General features: G+C 36.0%; 1 protein-coding gene across 2 annotated transcripts in view; it reads left to right on the forward strand.

Annotated features, from left to right (window-relative positions):
* The window catches only part of tspan34b (tetraspanin 34b), a 43706-nt gene that overhangs the window by 925 nt on the left and 16510 nt on the right, over positions 1–26271 (forward strand). The window contains exons 2-12 of one of the 2 annotated variants that reach the window (XM_079831533.1): positions 74–114; positions 3271–3588; positions 6272–6783; positions 9811–9976; positions 10211–10286; positions 13057–13168; positions 13636–13750; positions 19702–19801; positions 19898–20108; positions 21706–21817; positions 23809–23946. In XM_079831533.1, the coding sequence (XP_079687659.1) occupies positions 74–114; positions 3271–3588; positions 6272–6783; positions 9811–9976; positions 10211–10286; positions 13057–13168; positions 13636–13750; positions 19702–19801; positions 19898–20075 (1618 nt within the window). In that variant the 3' untranslated portion in view covers positions 20076–20108; positions 21706–21817; positions 23809–23946. Of the gene's footprint in view, positions 1–73; positions 115–3270; positions 3589–6271; positions 6784–9810; positions 9977–10210; positions 10287–13056; positions 13169–13635; positions 13751–19701; positions 19802–19897; positions 20109–21632; positions 21818–23808; positions 23960–26271 lie in introns of those variants that run through there. The other variant, XM_079831534.1, reaches the window with a different exon arrangement.

The following is a 26271-nucleotide window of genomic DNA, read 5'->3' on the forward strand; positions in this document are numbered from 1 at the left end:
TCACTTGTTAGCTTCATGTGGCTTTTCTTTTTAACATGGGTGGTGTAAACATGTCTCGTGTTGTGATACGCAGGAGGAAATCCATCCCTGAACAATGCAACAGTAGCAGGAAAGGTGAGTAATAGTTATATGCATTATATCGGTTTCTGTTATTGACACGTACACATGTAATCCAAACTGCTTCTCAAAAGGTAGTGTTTCCTAAGCTTCTCGCAATATGCAGTAGTGGCCAAAAGTGATGTCCGACCTAGGAACATTGACATGTTCACCCTTTATTCAAGTATTATGAAACATTTGTTAAAGATTTTATTGTGTAGTTCTTGCTTGGGGTCAGTAAGTGTGATGATAATGCAAGGAAACATGCCACATTATGCAGACGTACTTTTTTTTAACCATCATGCAAAGAAATTATGAACAAATGCAAAAACGAGAGAACTAACAAAATATTAAATACTGACCTTTTTGCTTCTCTATGCTTTTTTTGCATATTCAAATTTAACCTGCATCTGTAGTTTGCCTTTTTTTGCCATATAAATTGGTCAGATAAATACCTTAACCAAGTTTAGTGTTTTGCTCTTCACTCATATTTTAAAAATCCTAATATTTTGATGGTTTAAACAAACTCGTAGGGTCATCCAAACATTCCAATCCAATCTTTTGCACACTACTGTTCGCTACCATTCAAATATTTATGGTCTGTATGATATTTTGGTCCCACTTTATATTAGGTGGCCTTAATATGGAGAGCAAGAATTAAAGGGGTAGGAGTACATAAGTTTTACTTCTTCCTACTCCTTTTCGCACATGAGATAGAAGCATGTTTATACAGGAAAGTAAGATACTTTGCTGTTTTCTTTTTAAATGTATTTTTCTTCTTTACTTTTTTTTTTTTTCCTTTTAAAATGTTTGAACATTATTATATTTTATTTATTTTTTTCTCATGTTCGAAATAATGATCAATATGATCAATAAAAATCCAATCAATATGTATTTGCATAAAAAAATAAGTACAATGTAGTTCTTGTGTTCATATTGTATTGCAAAACACTTTTGCTGATATTGAGGTGGGAAACGGGTAAAGTTAGAGACAGGTGTGGTGGGATGGGTAAGTTTAAGGGTAGGGTTAGGTGTAAGGGGAGTCAAGTCAAGTCAATTTTATTTATATAGCGCTTTTCACAATGCAGATTGTTTCAAAGCAGCTTCACAGTGTTAAACAGGAAAATAATGCAACAGGATTTCTGGAGAAAACGGTGATGTCATCTAGCTCATTTCAATTATCATACAGTGACAATGTGGGCAGATCAGTAATTTAGTTGATGTATTTAATTTAGTTTAGTAATTCAATTTATTTGGATATTTAGTTTAAAATGTAGTGTCCCCAACTGAGCAAGCCAAGCCAAAGGCGACAGTGGCAAGGAAGTGTCAACAGTGTAATTATAAATGTAACTACAGAAATTAATTACAGATGTATTTACATGCAGGTAATTTAAAAAAATGTAAGTACAATGTAAAAATGTGTAGTATGTACTAGGGATGCCACAATTCTCAATATAATATTGAACCGTTCGGTACTTCATTCACGGTTCAATACGCGCTTGTGAATTGCGGTTTTCTCGGTTTTGCATTTATTAATTATTTTTTCTACAAATTCTATAATTTGCCTGAACAACGCGACATACATTCACATCACACGTTAGTTGTAGAGTTATACTCACGGAACACTATAGTAATTCACAATCACGAAAGTTCATTATTTGCATGCGTTTTAAAGGCTTGCCGGCGTGTGCGCGGTTTTAACATGCGCTTTTCGGAGCGTGCGCACTAAACGCCTGTCAAACACGTGATTACAGGACTAAATAGTCGTTGTACTGCGCTAATACTGTCAACAAGGTACACACAAGGTTAACATAAACACAGTCGGTTATGTCTAAAGTGAAAGTAAAATCGCGTGTGTCTGTATATTATGCAGTATATTAGACAACAGCGCAGCCTATAGTGAACACGCGGTCCTTAAAGGGACAGTTCACCTCTAAAATGATGTCATTATTTACTCAATATTGTTTCAAACCTGTATTCATTTCTCGATGACAGAATTTTCATTTTTGAATGAACTATCCCTTTAATGTTAACAAAAGACAAAGAGAAAATCACTCAATGCACTTGACTGAAAAGCTAATACAGTAGCTAAGAATCAGTATATTTTATAGTGAAGTCTATGTAGTGTTTTATTTTTACATTCATTCATTCAATTTCATACTTTAATGCTGCTGTACAGCTCTGAGCCGCCAGTGTAAATCTTTATAGCTATATTATATATATATATATATATATATATATATATATATATATATATATATATATATATATATATATATATATATATATTTATTTTATATTATACAATACACTAGGAATACAAGGTTTTTTTTAAAGTAAAGTTTTAAGTTTAAGGTAGGTTTTTCAATTCTTTTAAGTAAAATAAAGAAAGAGTATTGCAATAAAAAGTCTTTTTTCTTCTTAACCTCTTGCTGTTCCTGTCGCCTAAGAATAGAATAACAAAAAATGTATGTGACAAGCCATCAGAACCGAACTGAAAACCGTGGTTAAAAACCGAGGTATGTATTGAACCGTGGACTAACTGTATTGTTGCTTCCCTAGTATGTACGCAGTAAGTGCATTGTATCAAATGATTAGTTAAAATGTTAGTACATAGTAGTTAATGCCACCTAATATAAAGTGGGTCTGATATATTTTTTAAATGTTTATTTTATTTTTTAATAAATAAAAATACAGTAAAATTGTAAAATGTTTTTACAATTTAAAATGAATGATTTCTATTGTAATACAATTTAAAATGTAATTTATTCCTGTGATCAAAGCTGAATTTTCAGCATCATTCCTCCAGTCTTCAGTGTCACATGATCCTTCAGAAATCATTCTGATATGATTTATTGCTCAAGAAACATTTCTGATTATTGTAACATATTCTTTTAATGTATTATTATTATTAACATTTATTCTTATTGAGAACAGTTGTGCTGCTTAATATTTTTGTGGAAATCATGATACAGTTTTCCAGGATTCTTGAACAAATTGAGAGTTCAAAAGCATTTATTTGGATTATTAATGTCTTTACCCTCACTTTTGATCAATTTAATGCATCCTTTCTGAATACAAGTATTAGTTTATTTTTTTAAGAAGAAGTACTAGCGTGTTTGTTGTTAATTTGTCTCTGTGAGCGAGTAACAGCGAGACTGTTTTTCCTCGCAGGGAAGAAGGTGTCCGCCACCAGCTTGCAGGATGTGGTGAACTGGTACCAGTGTCACGGCCAGTCCTGCCCGCATGAGCCTGAGCTGCAGGTGGTGGAGCCCACTCTGGGTTTATCTACATCTGCACTGTGGCAATGTGTGGCTGGGCACTCGTTTGTGCAGTACCTGCCCTGGCCTGCAGGAGGGGAGTCTGAGTCAGACGTGGAGGACAGTGTGATGGAGAAGGATGAGGAGGACATGCCTTCAGAGACGAAAGCTGCTGACAATGAGAGTATTAACACCAGGAGAAGGAGACTACAAAACCACGGGCAGCTGCAGGGTATGGGAATCTTACACAGTTTACAGTATGATATAATCGAAGTAGCCCCTGAGATTTTAGGTTAATATTTCAATAATTTAACTACATATTTGCATGTTCACAGTTCTCTGAGGACAGTTAATGGTCACATGCAAATAAACACATCAAATATTTATTCTTTTAATTGTTTTTTTATATTGTGTTTACTTTAAAATTATATATATTTGTATATTGATTTGTAATATTATTTATAATATTTTAGTCGTAGTAGTATTAACTCTAATATATAAAAAAAATTAAGACACATCCCTCGTTTTCAAGCTTAGTCCCAGACTAAAATGCATGTTTGAGCTGTTTTAACTTAAAAGCAACATGCACTGAAATATCTTAAAATATGTCAGTGCCATTGTTTTGTCTCGAGATGCACACCAGTTTTTTCTAAGGCACGTTTATAAAAGCTACTTGGATGTCCTAATTGCACTAAAGTCTATTCCTTGATTAATCTAAGCCCTGTCTGTGAAACCAGGCTATTGAAATATTAGAAATACACTTATAGACGTATACAAAATTTAAGAAATATACTTTATTAAATGACATAAATAATAATTGTCTTAAATTCTTCACTTTCAAACGTTCAAAACCTCAAGACTTTAGCATTTCATATCCTCAAGTTTGTGTTTTAGCTGAATACTGGAGAAGTGCTGTAAACTTGCAATGTTTGAAATTATGCAAATGTGTAAAAAAAGTCAACCTAGCGCACAGTGAGTTCCTGTTAAACTCGAGATATACAAATACATGTTAAACTCGCAGCACATGTTTGTGAGATAAGTGCTATTTTAGTGTTATTTACGTCCTATTATAGTTTTAATTTACATTTTAAATGACCTTTTATGTTTATATTTTCAGTTTTCATTTCAATTGTAGTATAGTTTTTTTTTTGTAAGTTTGGTATATATGCTTTTATCTTTTTTTTTTACCTGTAGTTTATTAATGTTTAAAAAAAAAAATTAGTTTTTATTTATTTCCAGTTAGTAATTTTAGTCCTTTAACTTATTTAATTTAGTAGAGCTACATTTCAAGTTTTTCCTCAAATATTTATTTTATTTTAGCTTTATATTTTTTTTTATAAATGTCTGTATTATCTTTAACAAAAAACGTTTTAATAGTTTTAGATTATTAACAAAAATATTAATAATATAAAAGCGGAAAACATCTGATCATGAGCTGCTTGCGATATTCACTCTGAAACACAGCGCAACAAAATGTATACTTATATAATTAAATCATAAAATTTTATATTTTGAATCAGTTTTTAATTTTATAATTTCCATTTTCATCTTAACTTCAGTTTAAGAGTTCTTCTTTTTTTTAGGAATTTTGTTGTGTGTGCTTGTCATTTTTAAAGAGGTCATGACATGGACTTTTTAAAAATAATTGTAATATATTCCTTGAGTTTCACATACAATTCTAAAGAGACTGGGTGTACCCAGCTTGATCTTCCAGCGATTTGATTTCGCCCGGCAGCTCAGGCTGCAAACCTGTACATCTTTCTATCCTGCTTCTGTTACAAATTAGCTTGAACCAATCACAAACCGGCTAAAGGCCTTTGCACACTGAGTCCGAAATTCGCATGCGAAATTTTCGCACGTCAAAAAATAATTTCGACCTCACGTTATGTCAATCACACTTGTACACTGCCTCCGAAACTTTCGTCCGTCAAAAAAAAAAATCGGAACAGGTTCGATTTTCTGCGTTTTTCGCATCCGTTTTCCCATCTACAGTGCTGATGCCCAACCTAAAACTGCTGGCAATGCTGGTGAATGAATCGCCAGTGCTCCTCAGATACCTACAATTATATATACAAATATTATTGTATCAAAAATACTACGATATCACAGCTATAATTATAGCACACCAACTCCCTGTAAACCGCGTGTGTGTGTGTGTGTGTGTGTGTGTGTGTGTGCGTGCGTGTGCGCGCGGATCCTAGACATACTGCCAGTCTCTGTTCAGGATTGGTAATTGGTGTTCTTCTTTTTAATATGTGGCTCCAGTATCGCTAGCAAAGCATCAAACGGAGCCACTGACATTCAACTTTGAATCGTTCTGGATAATCCTCAGCTCCTTGATAAGGAGGTGGAAGACGGCATTTTGTGTTGTTTTGCGTTTTTTTCCGTAACGCATTCATTAATACGCATCAGACTCAGTGTGCAAGGTCTCTGTGCGTGACAAATTTTTCGGATCACGAATACGAAAAAACGCATGCGAAAATTTCGGACTCAGTGTGCAAAGGCCTTAATCCACCTGGAGCGCTATTGGCGGGTTTAACACGATGACGGATAGAGAAGCGATGGATCGTTGGTCTGATTGGTTGAAGGACTATCCAATTGTGTACAGAGTCATTTGAACAATGCCCGTTGATCACGCCTCTTGTGCAGTAGAAAATACAGAGCAGACTCCCCAGACCAATGTTCAATCTTAAAAGATTGAGTTTGGTCTGGTGATAGCCAGACAAAAAGTTTGTTGCACTAAGCTATTATGATTTCTATTTTATTTCCATTAATTGTGCAGCTCCATTTATTTATTGGAATTTCACTTTTTATTTTATTTTATTAATTATTAGCTTTTCATCAACTCACACACCCCCATTCTGTCATTGTATTTAGCATCGAATAATTAATGAAATCTCTACCTAATCTTGCAGATGCAGTTAATGAGTTGGAGGACGATGATGAACATGACTCTCAGATGGAGCATCAGATGACATGCACATCCCTCAATGATCTCCCAGGATCCCCTGCGGCCCACAGCAGTCCTCCCGCCTCAGAACACTGTCTGAGCGACCAGGCCGTGTGGGAGATGGAGGTGCTCATGAACCGAGAAGCCGAGTCTGATGGAAAAGCCTCGGATCGGGATGCGGCGAGAGAGGTGGACCCTGTCACAGAGCAGGCGGACGGTTCAAGAACATTAGAAAATGACGAAAAGGGTGGAGGGGGCTCGGAGGAGAGATATGAATGCATGGTTGTCACAGCGCCCTTGACGGATAGGCGGGAGAGGGAGGATGGAGATGATGGTTCTGGAAAAGGTGTGGAAGAGAGCATCCCGTCGTTGGCGGCCGCCTCAGCTCAGAGCGAGCTGTTTGAGAGTCAGGATCTGCAGACAGTGATGGGTGAATGTGAGCTACCGGACCAGCACTCTACACTGGAGGGATCTCAGGTAGGTCAAAGGGGTCACAAGAGACCCACTAGGGCAGTGGTTCTCAATCACTCAGTGGTTCAGGCCTCAGCAAACTTACAAGGGGGCTGGAGGATGATTTGACCTCAGAAGATGACTTAATAAAATTTGTAGTATTGATATATTAGAATATTCTGGCTTTATACTTAAATTTGGGGGGCCTTTGAATCAAAAAGGTTGACAACCACTGCACAAGGGGGACACAAGATGATGTAAAATTATTTAAAATATGACAAAATATACTTTAAAATTATGAGAGAAAAAAAAACGTTTTAATCGCAAACAACTGTGAGGATTAGTAATGTAACAATCAGAAAAGTAATGTAAAGTTATTCTTAATATAAAGTGTAAACCCTGAAGAATATTCAGTCATTGAAACTTTTTTTATTATTATTTTTAATTACATATTATTATAAATATAATCTACTTAAATGCATTCATTTAAATTGCCATTCCTAGTTTTTTTAAAAAGGAAAACAAACCATTTTTATAGCAGAAGTATCTTGGGGGCCCTTCAGATGTTGTCTTTGACAATGGGGGACATTGGAGTCAAAATAGTTGAGAAATATTGTTACAAATAGAAATTGGTATTACTTGGCATACTTGGGTTTCACAACAAAAATTTGAAGAAAGAAATAATATTTTGCCTAAAGAATTAAGGCTATTTTTAATGATTTACATTGAAAAGTAGTAATACCTTTTTTAGTATTTCTTATCGTTCCTTCCTATTTAAATTTTAAAAAATGTTTTCCAGTATCTTTTCTGTAATACCTGAATTACACACACACACAAAAAAAGTTAAATAGGCTAAACTTCACCTTCCATTTTTTAATTTGATAAATTAAACAAATCTGCTTCAATCTCCTTGACTCATTATTTCAGGCATTCATTTTTACATTCAGTTACATTCGACAACACGGCTTTGATAATGTAATTGTGAAAAAAGTCATTGTAAAAAGGTTGTACTGTTCAGGTGTTTACTGGTTTTGTCGTGTGAATTTGTGAGCTGAACTTTCAGCTGCTTTTCTTGTTGCCTCCTGCTTGCTTTGTCATTGGACACTTTTGAATTGCATTGTATATATTGACCCCTATGGATATGCCACAGAAAGGGAATATCCAGTTTTAAAACAATTTTTAGGACATGTTGACCGTTTGCAGTCAAATTAATGCATTTGCATATCTGCTGTCTCAGTGGTGCACATCGCCTTTTTCTTAAAGTGCCCCATTTTGCTTTTTCAGATGTGTAATATTAGCTGTTTGTGAATAGTGCAGATAAAGTAGAGTTATTGTCTTCCAAAAGAAAGAACCAATTATGAACTGCCTGAAACGAGACGTCAGTAATTCTAGTCTTTCTTCCTGCTTGTAACATGTTTGTAACAAATTTGCGTTTGTGGTTGTCTTTGCAAGCCTATGGTCTTCACGTCTACTTTAACCCTCAAACACTGTAGTTGTAGCTGAGACTGTTAGAGTTTGACATGTGTTTTCAAGAAGATGCTGTTTTCTCCACTGCTAAAGTAAATCTACTTTAATGCACTTCTAAAGGATGAGGATTCGTGCTTGAATTGAATTGATATGGTAAAGCCAACGCCATCATTAATGTTCGTATCATTCATTGTGAATCAAGTGGGCTGAAATTCAGATATAGTCATTTAATTTTCATCAAGAGCTGTAAGCAGACCAATCAGAGCAGAGTAGACCAATCACAACAGGGTTTAGAGAAACCAAATCCTTTACCAAACCATTTCAGAGGTTATGGTGCAGTGTATATTATGAGAAAATTAAAGTGTTTTTTACCTTGGATGCATGTAAACCTATTGTAGGAGACCTTCAATAAAAAATTAGGAACCTTTAAAATAGCATAATAGGGCACTTTTTATTCCTCTCAGACTTTTTTTCTGTGAAAGAACTACTTATTTTTTTCCTCAACTGGATGTTGTTGCAAAACTTGAGATGCAAATTTTTTATTATTATTATTATTGACATATGACTTTTTTCCTGCCATATACAATATGATTTTTGCAAGCTACACTTTCCATGTACTAAAGGCGTAATATTTTCTGGCCAGGGGCTGTGAAACTGCAAAAAGCACCATAAACCCCACCCATATGACTCTTGAAATGTGAATATGCAGCGATCATGTGACTTCAGAAAAGACACTGAGTCTACAGGTTAAATGGACTGCTTTTATGATACCTCTGTGGGACTTTTTGTCCTTTTTGCTACTTGACAACTACTTACCACAATGTACTTTCAATGTATGAATAACAGCAGCTTGCAGATCCTTCAGGATATTTTGATCCCTTAGGACAGCGGTTTTCAAACTGGGGTCCGGGGAAAAGTCCGCAAGAGAGTGACAGGGGGTCCGTGGAAAAGTCTAGAAAAAAACTATAAACTAAAAAATGTATAATAACAATTAGATTAAAATAAATGAGTATAAATTAGATATAAATAAATACATAAAATATTAGTTTTTTATTAATCATCAAAATGTAATAAATTAAATTAGAATAAAAAAATTATATAAATAATTTTATTATATATATATATATATATATATATATATATATATATATATATATATATATATATATATATATATATATATATATATATATATATATATATATATATATATATATATATATATATATATATATAATAACTATTAGATTAAAATTAAATAAATAAGAAATAATACATTACTACATGCAGAACAAAATGTATAATAATGTAAATTAAATTAATTTTAGATTATTATTAAGATTATTATAATTTTTTGTTTATATATTGAGTGTTGATAAAAGAAAGATGCCTTTTAAATTTTAGGATGGGGGTCCCTCACACTGGGATGATCATATTTGGGGGTCCGTGGCATCTAAAAGATTGAAAATCCCTGCCTTAGGATATTGTATTGTTGAGTTGTGCAGAAGAAATTAATTCATACACAGAATATCCAATGTTAACTCCTACACTTTGAATAACTTCTACTCTATTTCTTCCTTCCCGCAGCTGATCATAATTACAGGTCCCAGCTATGAGGCTCTGACGTCCGAAGGCATTCAGCTGAACGTGGGCGGCGGTGATGTCGAGGAGGTCACATGTACTCTGATCGGAGACATGTCTTATAATCAGATCTGCCAGTCAGAAGTGACGTCACATCCCAATGACGACACAGGTTTCATGTTCCTCACTTCTTCTGACCTGTCCTGTGTTTCGGCTCTTAAAAGTGACTCATAAGCCAATCATTGTGTTCTAGCAATGTGTGTTTTTCGAAACCGTTTAACAACTTTTAACCACTTCCTTATGAGTTTAGTGTCAGTTTAACCAGTGTCAGTAATCTATGCTATTTTAAGGATATTTTAAAATAGGAATATTATGAAGACACTCTGTTGATGTTTAACGGTTTCAGATCTGGGTGAGAAGCAGTTGTTGGATCCCAGTGAAGAAACACACTGTCCGAAGAAGCTTCAGCAGTCTCTCAGTAGGTTAGTCAAGGTTTTGCACAGTAGCCACTATGAAAACACAAAACATTTTTTTTCATCTGTTGTGGTCAGTAAGATTTTTTAGATATGAAGATATTAAAATCCGAAGCAGCACAACGGTTTTCCACATTTATAATAATTATAAATGTTTCTTGAGCATCAAATCATCATATCAGAATGATTTCTGAAGGATCATGTGACACTGAAGACTGGAGTAATGATGCTGAAAATTCAGCTTTGATCACACATTTCATTTACATCATATTACAATAGAAAGCAGTTCTTTTAAAAAGTAGTGATATTTCACACCATTACTGTTTTTGTATATTGACTCAAAGTCTCTGACATCAGGCTTTAGATATCCGAGTGTCCTAATTTTGAACACTCCTTAACTGTTACTGTTACGCCTTTATTCACATGCCTAATTTTCCAGGAATTAAGCAGCTCCTTATTATAGGAAATGGAGTCTTCTGCATTTTGTTGTTGGGCTGGATTGGGTTGGGTAATACATGACATACAGGTTCATACACCTCAAACCTAAAAATATGGAAATTGATAAATGCATGAAAGTGCTTATTAGAAGAAATAGTGCTTATTTACTGTCAAAAGAAGCATAATGGCTAAGAACACCTTAGCATACTCATTATAATCTTTGTTGTGGCTCATTTTTGCACTATTAAAAAACATTGAATTATTAAATTTTATGGAGTGTGCTTTATTATTTGTCTGTGGACTAAAAACTCCTCACAAATCTCTTAAATGTTATGGCACATCGTGTTACATAGCCAACATATACATTAATCTGAAAACGGCATTTTCGTTTATCAAATTTCTAGTCCACACTGAAACGTCAGAAGATGCTTTTCTTACAGCGTACACGTAAAATGTAATAAAAGCTTGATGATGAGCGAGAGACCAGACATAATAAAGTTCTCACGCTATTCTTTATTTTATTAGCAAAATATCTCACTTCTTACTGGTGCGTTCAGGTCACACTCAATTGCCATTCCATGTATGGTCGCAATTGAAGGAAAAAAAGTGAGGAAAAAACGGCACACTGCTATTTCTGCTCCCATATAACTTTTAGGGTAGCAGAAATAGCGGTGTAATTTTTTTGACTCTTTCGATAAAGATTATTTTAGTCAAGCACTGCTAAAGTTATGTTTGTTTTGCCACAGGACAGCAATTGCGAGTAACTTTTCCGTCATCTTTGCAGTTACAAAGTAACTTAAGCCCTGTTTCCACCGAAATTACCCGGAACAATTTGTACCAGGAACTTTTTTTACAGGAACTTTTTCCCCCCAGACCTGCTACTGTCTGCGTTTCCACTGCGGTCTAAATTACCGTGAAGATTAGGCAATTTAGTCCGGTGATGTAGGACTAGGGTGTGGCAAAATAAGGGACACCCATTCACGACCCAACCCCCCTTCCCAAAAAAAAAACATACTAACAATATATGTACACCTCGGGAAACATAAAATAATACAACAAATCTACGCCATGGGACCTTTAACAAATTTATCAGACCACCACCCAATGTAAGGTGTGTGCCACGGCTGCCCTAAACTAACAATATTGGTGAATACAAAAATCATGTTTTAATATTTCTGTAATGGTTAATCCAGCAGTCTGTGTAAGCTCTTTAGTCACAGTTGGCCAAGTCAAAGTCCGGGTTTGAATCCTATTGAACAAATTTGGGATTTAGTGGATTCAAAGATAGGTCACACACACGTTTCATCAAAAGCAAGTCTTTGGGAACAACTAGAAACTATTTGGAAGTCAATAACAACAGAGACTGTGGGAAAGGACTGTACATAAAAACCAGCATAAATACCAGCAAGAATGCAAGCTGTTATCAAGGCCAAAGGATGCCATACAAAATATTACGTTTTTTGGTTATGATGTGTGTGAATAAAGACTATTTAGTTGTTTCAGTTTGTTATTTACCTAATAAATGACAATAAAAGTGTTAGTTTTAAACAAGTTTTTGGCAGATTCCTAAAATATCTGTGTGGTCTAATACATTAAAGCTACACTGTGTGATATTTTCCCCCATCTAGCGGTGAAAAGGTATATGACCATCCAGTGAATATTAGTTTCTCTTCCTCTCAATTCCGATTTCGTTTTAACTCCTACGGTGGCCGATTTAGTCCAAGATTAACATGGCTTCCAGTTCGACCTCGTCCACATTCGAGACGGTGCCATCGAGTGTTAAAACGCGAAAGGCGAAGCTTGAATTTACGGGTATGTCCCTCTTTGGCTAATGTACTTTCAAGATGGAGGGGCAACATGGCGACCCGCATTCGAACCCCTCACCCGTATGTATTTTCAATGGCCTATTATAAACTTACGAGAATACTTTATTACTTGAAAGAAGTAAATATACATTAATGAGCACATATATTTTTGAAAGAACTAAGTGTTTTTAGCTAAAAATAAACTAAAAAAGTTACACAGTGTAGCTTTAAGCACTGCATATTTAGCAACACTGAAAATGAATAGCACTTAGCATATACTATTATAAACATAGATGCCTATGGGTAAAATATGCATCATGTGACTAAACACGTTATTGTTTTCAAATACTTCTGTTTTTGCAGTCCACTCGATAAAGGCGTCTTCAAAAAAACGTTCAGTTTGGTGTCAGTGTGGATGAAAGCCCAAAACGTAGCCATAATGTCATGCTCTACAGAATGAAATGAAGCCACTCAGTTTGGGACATCAACAGTATCCATGCATGAAGTCTTTGAAATGGCGTGTGTTTGTGTTGCAGGTCTAAGAGGAGCCGGAGGGGTCCAGTAATCGAGGCAGATGGCATGCTGAAGATGTTCCACTGTCCGTATGAAGGCTGCAGCCAGGTGTACGTGGCCATTAGCAGTTTCCAGGTGAGGCAGTGCATGTCTAATGAGCCTGTGGCCTGAGGATCCCCAAAGCCACAGTGCAAACAGATAAAAATAGACGCTGGAAATTATACCCTGTGAAATGCATTGATGTAAACCTGAACTTCCAGGTGCTTTGTCTTGTTTTATTGTTCATCACAAAGGGGACGCTCTGATTGTTCAGTGGACCTTAGCAACAGGAAATAAAATGAACGTTCCCTTCGCACAGGATGGGTTAAATATTGTGAACGCTGGAATGTAATTCTGCTAAATATTTATTGAGTTGGTTAATTTTTGCCTCATCAGATTAATCGCATTGATAACAAATGCATATGTAATTACAAATGTGGGTCGGTTAGTTTTCTGGGAAGGCTTGACACTCAATGGACAGGGATTACAGGGAAAAAAAAGACACTTTCTGCTTCTGGCTATAAGTTGTGTCATGTGATGTTTTTCTGATGCACGTTGGACAGAATCACGTGAACCTGGTGCACAGGAAGGGCCGGACCAAAGTCTGTCCTCATCCAGGCTGCGGGAAGAAGTTTTATCTGTCCAATCATCTTCATCGGCACATGATCATACACTCAGGTACAGGCATCAAATATTATTTGCTCACTGTGTTAATCCAGAAACAAACACTATAATTGTCCATATCTTATTATAATAACTAAGGCTGCATTTACCCTGCATGTCGTAATGCACCGTTCCGATCTTTTGACCATATCCATATACTTTAGATGCGACTGGTATCCGATATCTGCGGTTACATTAATTCCCGCCCAAAATAATTGTCATTAATGGCTTTGCTATGTACATGCTAGACCCTCTGGTTTTGAATGGCCGTGCTATTAAAATTATATATATATTTCACGTTGGTTGGCCATGATTACCTGCCAGAATGGATAAGTTAACAGCTTTGTTTCACGAAATCTGACGAATGGATATAGACTAGACCAGGGGTTTTCAAACTTTATGATGCCAAGGACCCCCAAATATGATGAACCTTTTATGAGGGACCCCCTTCCTAAAATCCAAATATTTTTATGTATGAAAAAAAAAAACATTTAAACTGTTAAATAGTAAGTATGACATTATAAATACAACATTGTTTCCAAACTTAAATTGGCTATACTTAAAGGGTTAGTTCACCCAAAAATGAAAATTCTGTCAGTAATTACTCACCCTCATGTTGTTCCAACCATGTAAGACCTTCGTTCATCTTCGGAACATAATTTAGTATATTTTTGATGAAATCTGAGAGCTGTCTCACTCATTTAAAGAGACTTTATCACACTATTATTGTTGTTCAATTTGAGCCTCTGACGAAAGAGTTTGCGGGAGTGCCACGACGCATGCGCGAGAACTGAGATTAACCCTACTCCGAAAGAGTGAGCAGCCAGTCAAGTAGTAGTAGAAGAAGAACGCCGTAATCTCAGTTCTCGCGCATGCGTCGGGGCACTCCCGCGAACTCTCGTCAGAGGCTCAAATTGAACAACAATAATAGTGTGATAAAGTCGTTATTTTTGTTGTTTTTCCGCTCAAAAAGTATTTTCGTCGCATGATAGACTTAATACAGAGCCACTGTAGTCATTTGGACTCCTTAAATGACGTTTTTACTTACTATTCTGGGCCATCAAGTTTCAGTCCCTCTGAAAGCCTATGGAGGAGTGAGACAGCTCTCAGATTTCATCAAAAATATACTAAATTATGTTCCGAAGATGAACGAAGGTCTTACATGGTTGGAACAACATGAGGGTGAGTAATTACTGACAGAATTTTCATTTTTGGGTGAACTAACACTTTAATGTTGGATGTATAAACCTGAAGAAGAACATTTTTCAATTTAAAATTATTTGAAAAAGCAACTTGCACAATAAATATATGTAAGCAGCTTACGTACTGCGTTAAGAACCCCCAGTGAGCAAGAGAAAGGGGACTATAGTGAGAAAAACACACTAGAAAGATAAGAAGCAAACATATACAACAATTCTGGAAAGTGTATACGGCAAGACATTTAGAAATGAAACAGTTAGAATGTTCGGTAGACTTTATCCATTTTTGCTTTTGTCTTTTTATTCTCTGAAAGTTTCTGGGGACCCCTTAGAACCTTCTGGGGGTCCCTGGACCCCAGTTTGAAAACCCCTGGACTAGACAATAAAGGTCATTTTCGTTTGGTATTTTATCCACGGCTCGTTAGATCTAGAATTCTGAAGTGACATTACATTTATTTGAATGAATTTGAATGAAAAAGCTAAGTTATCACCTCATCGATGACGTGAGAAATATAATGTTGCTTTCAGCAGTAGTGCAGCCTATTTTTCTTTTAAATTAACCGGGCAGATGTTGAAAACCAGCTGCTGAATATGCAAGTGCACGCAATTTCTTTCTAGGAAAAGATATCTAGATAAGCATATAAAGTTCCCACCTCAATAAAAAAAAGCTGTGAATTTTAGTGCGAGTGCATACAGGCACGTCTGCTTCATAAATTGTGGGCAAACGTGTCGCCCTCGCCTTGTGATGGCTTGCAATTCCAAGGGTAATCGGATATGCGTGTTTAGACGCAAGTTGGATGTCCAAATATTGGATATGTCTGATTTAAAACCACATTTTGGAAGTGGCTCAGATTGGATTGCGAAAAAATCGTGCAGATTTGTGTGTTTATTCCAATCTGTGTCAGATTTTTTGTGCCAGTGTAAACGCAGCCTGAAGTTCTTATGTGCAGTTTGTCCTCTTCAATTTACGTGCATTTACAAATGAAAACTTTTCAAGCATTTATTTACATTCTCTTGCTGTAGCTTTTGTTTTGGTGTAGTTGTTCAACTTTCTAGTTTTATGTTTTCAGTGTATTTAGATTTAAAGTACATTTACAAACGTACGTTTTTCATATGCACATACAGATGACAACGTTGTCAAAATGATCCCGCTCACATGGATCTGCGAAAACGAGTAAAAGCGCTGTATTATTCATGCCAGGCCAGTAGTTGGCGATGTCACCTTGTAAAGAAAGAAACACTACACGCCTGTAGACTGAACATGTAATACGCATGCGCATGGTGTCACCCTTTTCAAAAACTTGCACTTTGAAACCTGTTTTCAAAAGTTTTCAAAAGTTTTCAGGCCCCAAAACGCCATTGTTGTGTATATGAACGGCCAAAACGCATAAAAGGTTTGAGGTGTTTAGCTGAAAATATGTGTCGTGTAAACAGCCCCTTTAGTATTTTACGGCTACCAAAGTTAATGTGTTAACTGATATCATTTAAATATGATTAACAGAAATTCCTTTCTTACAGTTTTCTATGGGGCATTTTCAATTTTATGAAGGCAGATTATAAAATTTGAAACATTTAAATATGTTGTGTTACTAAAACCAAAATTAATTCATAGTCATAGTCATTCATAGTTTTTGGAAATGTGTTTGTTTACTTACAAAAATGTTTTTATTAGTGATAATGATATTGATCATTAATAAGTTAATCTTTTAAGTTAAAAGATTGTTTAAATGTTACTTCTCTGGTTGTTTTCCGGTCATTTTGAGCTGGAAAGCATTTTCTTTCTCCCGAAAATGCTAGTTAATGTTATTGGAGTATAGGAATGAAACTTACTGGCTTTGCTCACACAAGGTATAACAACTTCCAAAAATCTTTTGATCACTTTTGATCTGCTTTTTTTTCCCTCTGCCTTAAAGGGTTAGTTCACCCAAAAATGAAAATTCTGTCATTAATTACTCACCCTCATGTCGTTGGACACCCGTAAGACCTCCGTTCATATTCGGAACACGAATGAAGATATTTTTGTTGAAAGCTGATGGCTGAGAAAGGCTTCAGATAGGCCTCCATTGGCATTCAGTACATTCACACTTCCAAGACCCATAAAAGGCACTTAAAACGTCGTTACGAAGTCCATCTCACCACAGTGGCTCTACAATAATTTTACGATGCGACGACAATAGTTTTTGTGCACAAAAAAAAATCAAAATAACACCTTTATCCAACTTGTTCTTGTCTTCCGTGTGTGCCTCCACGACGCATGCGCGAGAATATGACGCAGATCCGGCGTTCGGACACATGACCCAGAAGCGATTTGTTTACGAGCAGAGGAAGACGCGCGTGTCTAAGCTGTTGAATTCTACATTGATCGTGCTTTAGGTCTCGGCGTAGTTCTCAAAATGGGGCTTAAGTGTGTATTTCATGGATTCCCGAACGTCGGCGCTACGTCATATTCTCGCGCATGCGTCGTGGAGGCACACACGGAAGACAAGAACAAGTTGGATAAAGGTGTTATTTTGATTTTTTTTTTTGCGCACAAAAACTATTGTCGTCGCATCGTAAAATTATTGTAGAGCCACTGTGGTGAGATGGACTTTGTAACGACGTTTTAAGTGCCTTTTATGGATCTTGGAAGTGTCAATGTACTGAATGCCAATGGAGGCCTATCTGAAGCCTTTCTCAGCCATCAGCTTTCAATTAAAATCTCTTCATTTGTGTTCCGAAGATGAACGGAGGTCTTACGGGTGTCCAACAACATGAGGGTGAGTAATTAATGACAGAATTTTCATTTTTGGGTGAACTAACCCTTTAATACACTTGTGGTATTCCTAGTCAGAAATGACCAGCCTACAAAAAAAAAATCTCTTATGATCTCTTATTACCAAATATTGGATTCAGAAGTTCTGTCAACTTGTTTTATCAGGTAGGACAGGCTTTGTATGTGTTTTTGGATCTGATTGATCATAGGCCTCACTGATCTGAGTTTATGCACATTTTTTAAGTGAATAAGCTTGAGTGAACTGAACACTGAGGCGCATAAGCTCAGATCAACGATCAGTCAGATTGATAAAGAAATACGAAACTAACTGAAGGAAAACAAGTGGACTAAAAGATTGAATCCAACATCTGGATATCTACAGGGAGTGCAGAATTATTAGGCACGTTGATTTTCTGATCATATTTTTTTTCCAGGCACATTTGACCAATTCCAAACCACAGTAATCCTAATAACTACTATTGATTTAGTATTTAATAATGTATAAGTGATATATAATTGTTCATGAAGGCTGGAAATGAAAATCACCTTATATTCAGGTGTGCAGAATTATTAGGCATGTTTTCTTTTACAGATAAATTGAGCCAAAAAAGAGATTTAACTCAGACTGAAAAGTCAAAAAGTATTAAATGCCCATGAGAAAGATGCAATACTATTGCAATACTAGACATTGCAGTTAAGGCATGACCATTGGACAGTGAAATGCTCGTTGGGTCAGCAGGATCTGACAAAAACAGGTGGTGAAGAAAAGACACCTGTTAACTGCAAAATAATTAAGAATTAAGGTGAAGAATTAAGGGTGAAACCATCAGGAACCCTTTAGTCTCCAGCGCCACCATTTTCCAGAGCTGCAACCTACCTGGAGTCTCCAGAAGTGCAAGGTGTCAGGATCTCAGAGACTTCAGTTAGGTAAAGAATCCTAAAAAATGACCCCCACTAGATAAGAATCACAAGCTGAAGTGTTGTAAAATACATGAAGAAGGTTTTTTTATAGGCTTTATGGACAGATAGGTTGAGAGTGACTCTTGAAGGACCAGCACCACATCCTCTAGTACCACTGTTTGAAGAATTCATCTTCCAGAATCTGGCAGTACGTTTTGGGAGTTCATTTTTAGTCCATCTCTGCAAAACGGACTTCAGGATGGACTAAAATGAACTCCCAAAACGTACTGCCAGATTCTGGAAGATGAATTCTTCAAACAGTGGTACTAGAGGATGTGGTGCTGGTCCTTCAAGAGTCACTCTCAACCTATCTGTCCATAAAGCCTATAAAAAAACCTTCTTCATGTATTTTACAACACTTCAGCTTGTGATTCTTATCTAGTGGGGGTCATTTTTTAGGATTCTTTACCTAACTGAAGTCTCTGAGATCCTGACACCTTGCACTTCTGGAGACTCCAGGTAGGTTGCAGCTCTGGAAAATGGTGGCGCTGGAGACTAAAGGGTTCCTGATGGTTTCACCCTTAATTCTTCACCTTAATTCTTAATTCTTTTGCAGTTAACAGGTGTCTTTTCTTCACCACCTGTTTTTGTCAGATCCTGCTGACCCAACGAGCATTTCACTGTCCAATGGTCATGCCTTAACTGCAATGTCTAGTATTGCATTAGTATTGCATCCTTCTCATGGGCATTTAATACTTTTTGACTTTTCAGTCTGAGTTAAATCTCTTTTTTGGCTCAATTTATCTGTAAAAGAAAACATGCCTAATAATTCTGCACACCTGAATATAAGGTGATTTTCATTTCCAGCCTTCATGAACAATTATATATCACTTATACATTATTAAATACTAAATCAATTGTAGTTATTAGGATTACTGTGGTTTGGAATTGGTCAAATGTGCCTGGAAAAAAAATATGATCAGAAAATCAACGTGCCTAATAATTCTGCACTCCCTGTATATATAACATAATGAGAGATTTACAAGCTCTACAAAAGGCTGGAAAATCCAGATGGGTTAAATCAACTAAACGTATATTTACCTTCTCTCATGCAGGTGTACGAGACTTTATCTGTGAGACTTGTGGCAAGTCGTTCAAACGCAAGAATCATTTAGAGGTGCACAGACGAACACACACGGGAGAGACGCCGTTACAGTGAGTTCACTGAAAGAACTGAGGTTCATATGGGCACGTCTGCCATGTTTAATGTTACTCACAAGAAAAGTGTTTTTCTTGAACCTGTTCCCACAGATGTGAGATATGCGGCTATCAGTGTCGACAGCGGGCGTCACTCAACTGGCACATGAGGAAACACACGTCTGAAGCCCACTTCAACTACACGTGCGAGCACTGCGGCAAACGCTTCGAGAAACTCGACAGCGTCAAGTTCCACAAACTTAAGAGCCATCCAGACAAACAGCCCACCTGAAGGACACTTAAAGAGAGGGCGAAAAACTCAATAGTATGTGCAGAAGATTTAGGAACACTGTTGAACAAAGTGTTTCTTTAGCAGTAATTGCATTTGTGCACTTTTAGGTGTGTTTTTATGGGTACAAAAAAACTTTATCCGCTTGATAAATAATCGAACGGAGGACATGTGGACCTGCAAAAACACTGAGACATTGATCAGGAGAATCAAAACCATTAGTGTTCTTTTTCTCTCTCATTCCTGTGCTGGACACAGGAAAAACAAACTACTTCTGCTGACACTGCATGGACAAACAGATTCAATTTTACACCTGTTTTTTGTTCATCCCATATCTCAATCATACAATCAGGGTGATATACTTAACATGCAGAAAACCATACTACTACATAAAAAACGTTATTTTACATCGTCTTGTCCAGCCTTGTATGTAGCCTGAAATATTCCTAGTCATGTTACTATATATTAATATATATATTAACAGACAAGTTAAGCTACAAAGGAACTTTTGCGCATTTTCCCCATACGCTTCAATTGTAAGCACATCAGTTTTCTTTTTTGGTAGCACTTTACAATAAATTCTCACTTGTTAACATTCGTTATTGCATTTGCTAACATGTATAACAATAATGCACGATATATATTTGTAGAGCATGTGTTCATCTTTGTTAATTGTCCGTGTTCACAGTGCATGAAGTAATGTTCATCGATCTTTTGAGTTTAAAAATGTATTAATAAATATTGACATAAACACGGGCAAAAATGAATGTTCTAACATGAACTAACAATGAGCAATTTATTTTCAAAGATTATTTTTTATTAATCTTTGTTAATGTTCGTTAGTTCACGGGTCATTATCTAATGTTAACTTTGGATTTTAAAAATGTATGCTGATTGACTTAAATCGTGTTAACTAACTAATGCTAACAGAGGAAACCTTATTGTAAAGAGTTGCCAAATTAATAAATGCAATAAATATTGTTCAATGTTAGTTCATGACGTCTAATGCATTTTCGCTATTGTTAAAAACGAGACCTTATTGTAAAGTGTTACCAATTTATTTTCCTGTTTAAACTCTTAGAATCTTGTTAAACTGAAATTTAAAGCAAAGGGACATTATTTCCTTTAAGGTCCAACACAATTCAACATGTATTTGTTATGTTATGCAAATACATGCTTTCATTTGTAGATTATTTTGGGGTTACTCTTTATTTTAAGGTGATGTAGTAACATTGTTCTTACTCAAATATGTAATACTAATTAACTACATGTATTTACTATAGAGTTACGGTTTAGTTTAGGGGTAGTTACACATAATTTACTGTTATTACTATAGTAAATACATGTAGTAATATGTAACTACGTCACCTTTAAAATATATAGTTACCTCTTTTGGTTCACCTTGGTGCTGTTGATAATATCAACCTTTCTTCCTGCTTATGATGGTTTTTTTCTCTCTGTTCATTAGTAAGTCAACCGTTATATTTCAGCTACCTGAAATTTTTTAGAAATGTGTACATGTAAACATTCCCACATAGAGTCACGTGCACTGAAACACTTGCAGTGTGAGACTTTGGGTATGTTAACACGACAAGTCATTTTACTTTTTTTACATTTATTACATTTACTTTAGATTCTTGGTCCATGAAAAGTGGAAACCGTGCTGTTTATCAATGATGAATGCGTGAGAACGGCTCTAAATCTGCTCTGCACAGGGAAGCGTTATTGAATACTTCAACTCTCAGGTATAAAGAAAGTTCCTCTTGTGCCACGTTCATTTGAATTTCTTTGTGTTGTTGTTGGTTTGATGTGAATGTCCTGTTTTTATCATTTGTACATCGTTGCTCCTACATTTCTTTCAAGTCCCTGGTTCATGTTTTATTAAGAGAGAAAGATTTGGTGCAGTGGATGAAGAAATTAAAAAGTGACTGAATGAAGCACAATGACCTTGTTTGAAGTTGCTGAGTCATAACTACACACACGGCCTTGAGCTTGTCAGGAACAGTGAGGGCTGCTGGTTTAATTGGCTGGCTGAGGTTGGGAAAATGCCGGTTTGTCTACAGGTGGAAGAATGACGTTATGGTTTCTTAACAATCCACGTTTTGTACCTGCATAATTGACTTTAGTAATGGCTTTTGCCTTTAGAAGTATTTCTTTTTTGAGCTTTTCAAACCTCCTTTTTCCTCTTTTCCTTTGGATCAAACTTTTTTTTATTCTTGTTTAGTTTCCTCTGAGACCTGTTTATTTAAAATATATATTTCCAATTATCAATCATCTTTCCAGTTGTCACTTTTTCTTCTGAGCTTTTAAAAAAAAGAAAATTATAATTGTTTCAAATAGATTAATCGGGATTATTCGCATTAACATAAAAGTTTGTGTGTGTGTGTGTGTGTGTGTGTGTACACTGATCAGGCATAACTTTATGACCACTGACAGGTGAAGTGAATAACTTCATCACGGCTCCTGTTAGTGGGTGGGATATATTAGGCAGCAAGTGAACATTTTGTCCTCAAAGTTGATGTGTTAGAATCAGGAAAAATGGGCAAGCGTAAGGATTTGAGCGAGTTTGACAAGGGCCAAATTGTGATGGCTTGACGACTGGGTCAGAGCATCTCCAAAACTGCAGCTCTTGTGGGATGTTCCCAGTCTGCAGTGGTCAGTGCCTATCAAAAGTGCTCCAAGGAAGGAACAGTGGTGAACCGGCGACAGGGTCATGGGCGGCCAAGGCTCATTGAGAGGAGCAAAGGCTGACCATTGTTGTCCGATCAAACAGACAAGCTACTGGAGCTCAAATTCCTTTCATGGAAACGGTCTTCCCTGGTGTCTGTGGCTCTTTCAGCAGATAATGTGCCGCCACAAAGCAGAAATGCTTCAGGAATGGTTTGAGGAGCACAACAATGAGTTTGAGGTGTTGACTTGGCCTCCAAATTCCCCAGATCTCAATCCAATCGAGCATCTGTGGGATGTGCTGAACAAACAAGTCCGATCCATGGAGGCCCCACCTCGCAACTTACAGGACTTAAAGGTTCTGCTGCTATCATCTTGGTGCCTGATACCACAGCAATATTAGGAAGGTTGTCATAATGTTATGGCTGATCGGTCACATACTGTATTATATATTTAGAAACTTTACCTGCGATTAATTGATTTGACACATTTTTTTACCTTTTTCTTTTATTATACAACTTTTTTCTTTCACTTTTTTTGTACACAAGCAACGTTATTTACCAAACACTAATTTCCTCTGGTAGATTATGGATTCGTTTTTCCTGATTTTCTTGTCTTAAACTTTGAGATAGGGATCCGCCAGGATTGTGACATCAGTTTATTGTCCAAGTGAATCTTTTGTTCCTTTCATGTGTCATAATTTCCTCCTTCTATGTCTTAATCTATAATTACGTCTACCATTCATAATAAAGCATTAGTACATAGTTGCATTATATGTACAATGCAATATTTCTGGTTATTATCAATGTTGCTTCATATATTGATTATGTGGAAACTGTGACACTATTTGGATTTTTTTTGGGGGGGGGGGGGGGGGGGGTATACACATATAGGCTATTACCCCCTAATATTTTCCTTTGAAGCTGTAACAACACATTTTCCTGTTGACACAAAGTGAGTTGTGGTGTTGCTCAGGAGCCTCGGAGGGACTGAAGCCGGTGATTTAACGAGGCTTTACCATCTCCGTGACTACAGATGCATTAATTCCACCCACTCTCTCCCTCTCCAGAGAGAAAAGAGGAGTGGTGTGTCACTCCCACCTGTTCACTCATCTCCGTGAAAATCTCTTCATATGAGCCACAGAGGGAGAAGAGGTGCACGCAACGGGTCACTCACTCAGGGATTTACAGAAGCAAAAAACCTCCCACTTTTGTCTAAAGGTAAGAGATTCGACTTTGTGAAGCTACTCTATAGTGAAAATACCGTTAAATACATTGAAATAAAGAACCTTAATCCCCTGGAAATAGCAGTACAAAGTATATGACTGGATATAACGGAGCTTTTCCACGCAGGGTCATCTTTAATGAGTGTTTTGAGATCTCGCGAGGGACGCGCGCGCTGTTGTTTTGATGGATTTCCCTCACTCGACACGGGTCGTTGTTTTGCAGAGCTGTAATTAACAGCACTCACAAGTCTCGGTTTTCGATTACATCTTTTCATTGTACACACAATGATGTCAGCCATTATTTATCGGCCAGTCTGAAACTCGCCAATATCTTGCAAAATATGTAAAACTATTCAAGTAGGCTACCATGGTAACGTACTCTGATAAGTTTAATCCTCACCACAGCTGCGTTTATTTGATCAAACATCCCACAGTAACCGTAGGCTAAAAATAATTTGCATATATTTTAAAATATAAATTATATTTTCGGTGAATTTTCAGCATCATTACTCCAGTCTTCAGTGTCACGTGATATATCAGAAATCATGCTCAAGAAACATGTATTATGATTATCAATGTTGAAGACAAGTGCTTCTTCATACATTGATTATGTGGAAACTATACTTTTTTGGGGGGATTCTTTGATAAATAGAAAGTTCAAAAGAACAGCATTTGTTACCTATAACTTATAAATGTCTTTACTGTCATTTTTGATAAATTTAATGCATCCCTACTGAATAAAAGTGTGTGTGTGTGTGTGTGTGTGTGTGTGTGTGTATGTGTATTATATATATATATATATATAACTTTTGAACAGTAGCATACTGTGATACTGTATGAGACCAATATTATTATTTAAATTGTACTTCATGATATTTCAAAGTAGTAGTACCATGATATACATCCTAAAAAAGATGATACCATGCCACTGTAAAAAAAATATTTTACCTGGTTGCCTTAAAGTTTTGAATTCATTGAAATGTAAAATTTGAGTTAATACAATGAACATTTGAGAATCGACATCACCCTTTTTTCAAATATTATTAAAAGATTATTGCGTAAGTGTGTTTTATTTGTAATAATGCAGTGAAACATGCCAAATTGTGCTATTTTCATGATTTATCACTTTTTATTTATTTTATTTATGTGGTTCAGATACAATAATATTTTGAGTTTCTATTTATTAAACCAATCTCCTTCATTGTATTAACTCAAAAAAAAATTGGCAACCAGGTTACTTACTTTTTTAAGTTAAACCAACAATATTTTTTTTACAGTGTGGTAATTTGACACTACAAAAAAAAAAGTAATATGGAGCTACAGGTTACCACTAATTAATATATATACTAAAGTAGCAAATGATTACCATATTCATATTGTATATGTATTTTAAACACCATGGTAGTTTTTTTTGTAAATAAACTCACAAATACATACTAACTTAATGAATAATCTCTTTACAAAGGGAAGATATTTATAGGACAAAATGATATTACGTAATTCACTAGACGATCAGGAGTGATTGAGAAATAATGTGACTTAAAATGTGACTGCAGTGATATAAAACAGATTATTTCGTCATAATATACAGTTGAAAATGAAGAATAACTGATATTTAACCGGACATCAAACAGCCACTGGTATTTGTGTATTCTCTACTATCAAATAATAAGGTTGCGTGTTGTCAAAAGTCTCCAAGGGACATTAGCCGTCTTCATTTCTCCCTGACCCAGTACACTGAGCTCAGAAAGACAATGCCCCTTGCACACTCAATACAAAGCCCGCTTTATCTTTGTTGCAACCCGCTTTTGACATGCACCTGTGATTTTACCTCTGAAATGAGGAAACCTGATGTGTGAGTCGGGTATGGCGTTTCAGCGGGTCCAGAAGCAGATTAATCAAGCAGAACACGCATGCAGAGTAAACATTAACACACTCCTATGAATGATTTTCATGAAGGAAAAACAAGCATACTAATGTTTGCCGCAGGCTACACGTACCGCGCGGATCTGGAGAAAGCCTTCGCATTACACCAAGACTAACACGTGTTTGTTTATTCCTTATGTCACCATGGACTCTGTGGTCGTACATTCTCGTGGGTCACCAAACTAATAATAGTTTACTGACTGAATAATCTTTAATGAGGAAGAAACTGCTGATTTTTTAAATATATTTTTTATAACAATAACAATATTCAATCCTCATTTATTTGTATAGCGCTGTTCACAATACATATCGTTTCAAAGCAGCTTCACAGAAAATGTATACGTCTTACAATTTAAAGTGATTTGTCCGCGTTATGCATTT

This window comes from Gobio gobio (genome assembly GCF_949357685.1).
Source record: "Gobio gobio genome assembly, chromosome: 1".
In the NCBI taxonomy this organism is placed as follows: domain Eukaryota; kingdom Metazoa; phylum Chordata; class Actinopteri; order Cypriniformes; family Gobionidae; genus Gobio; species Gobio gobio.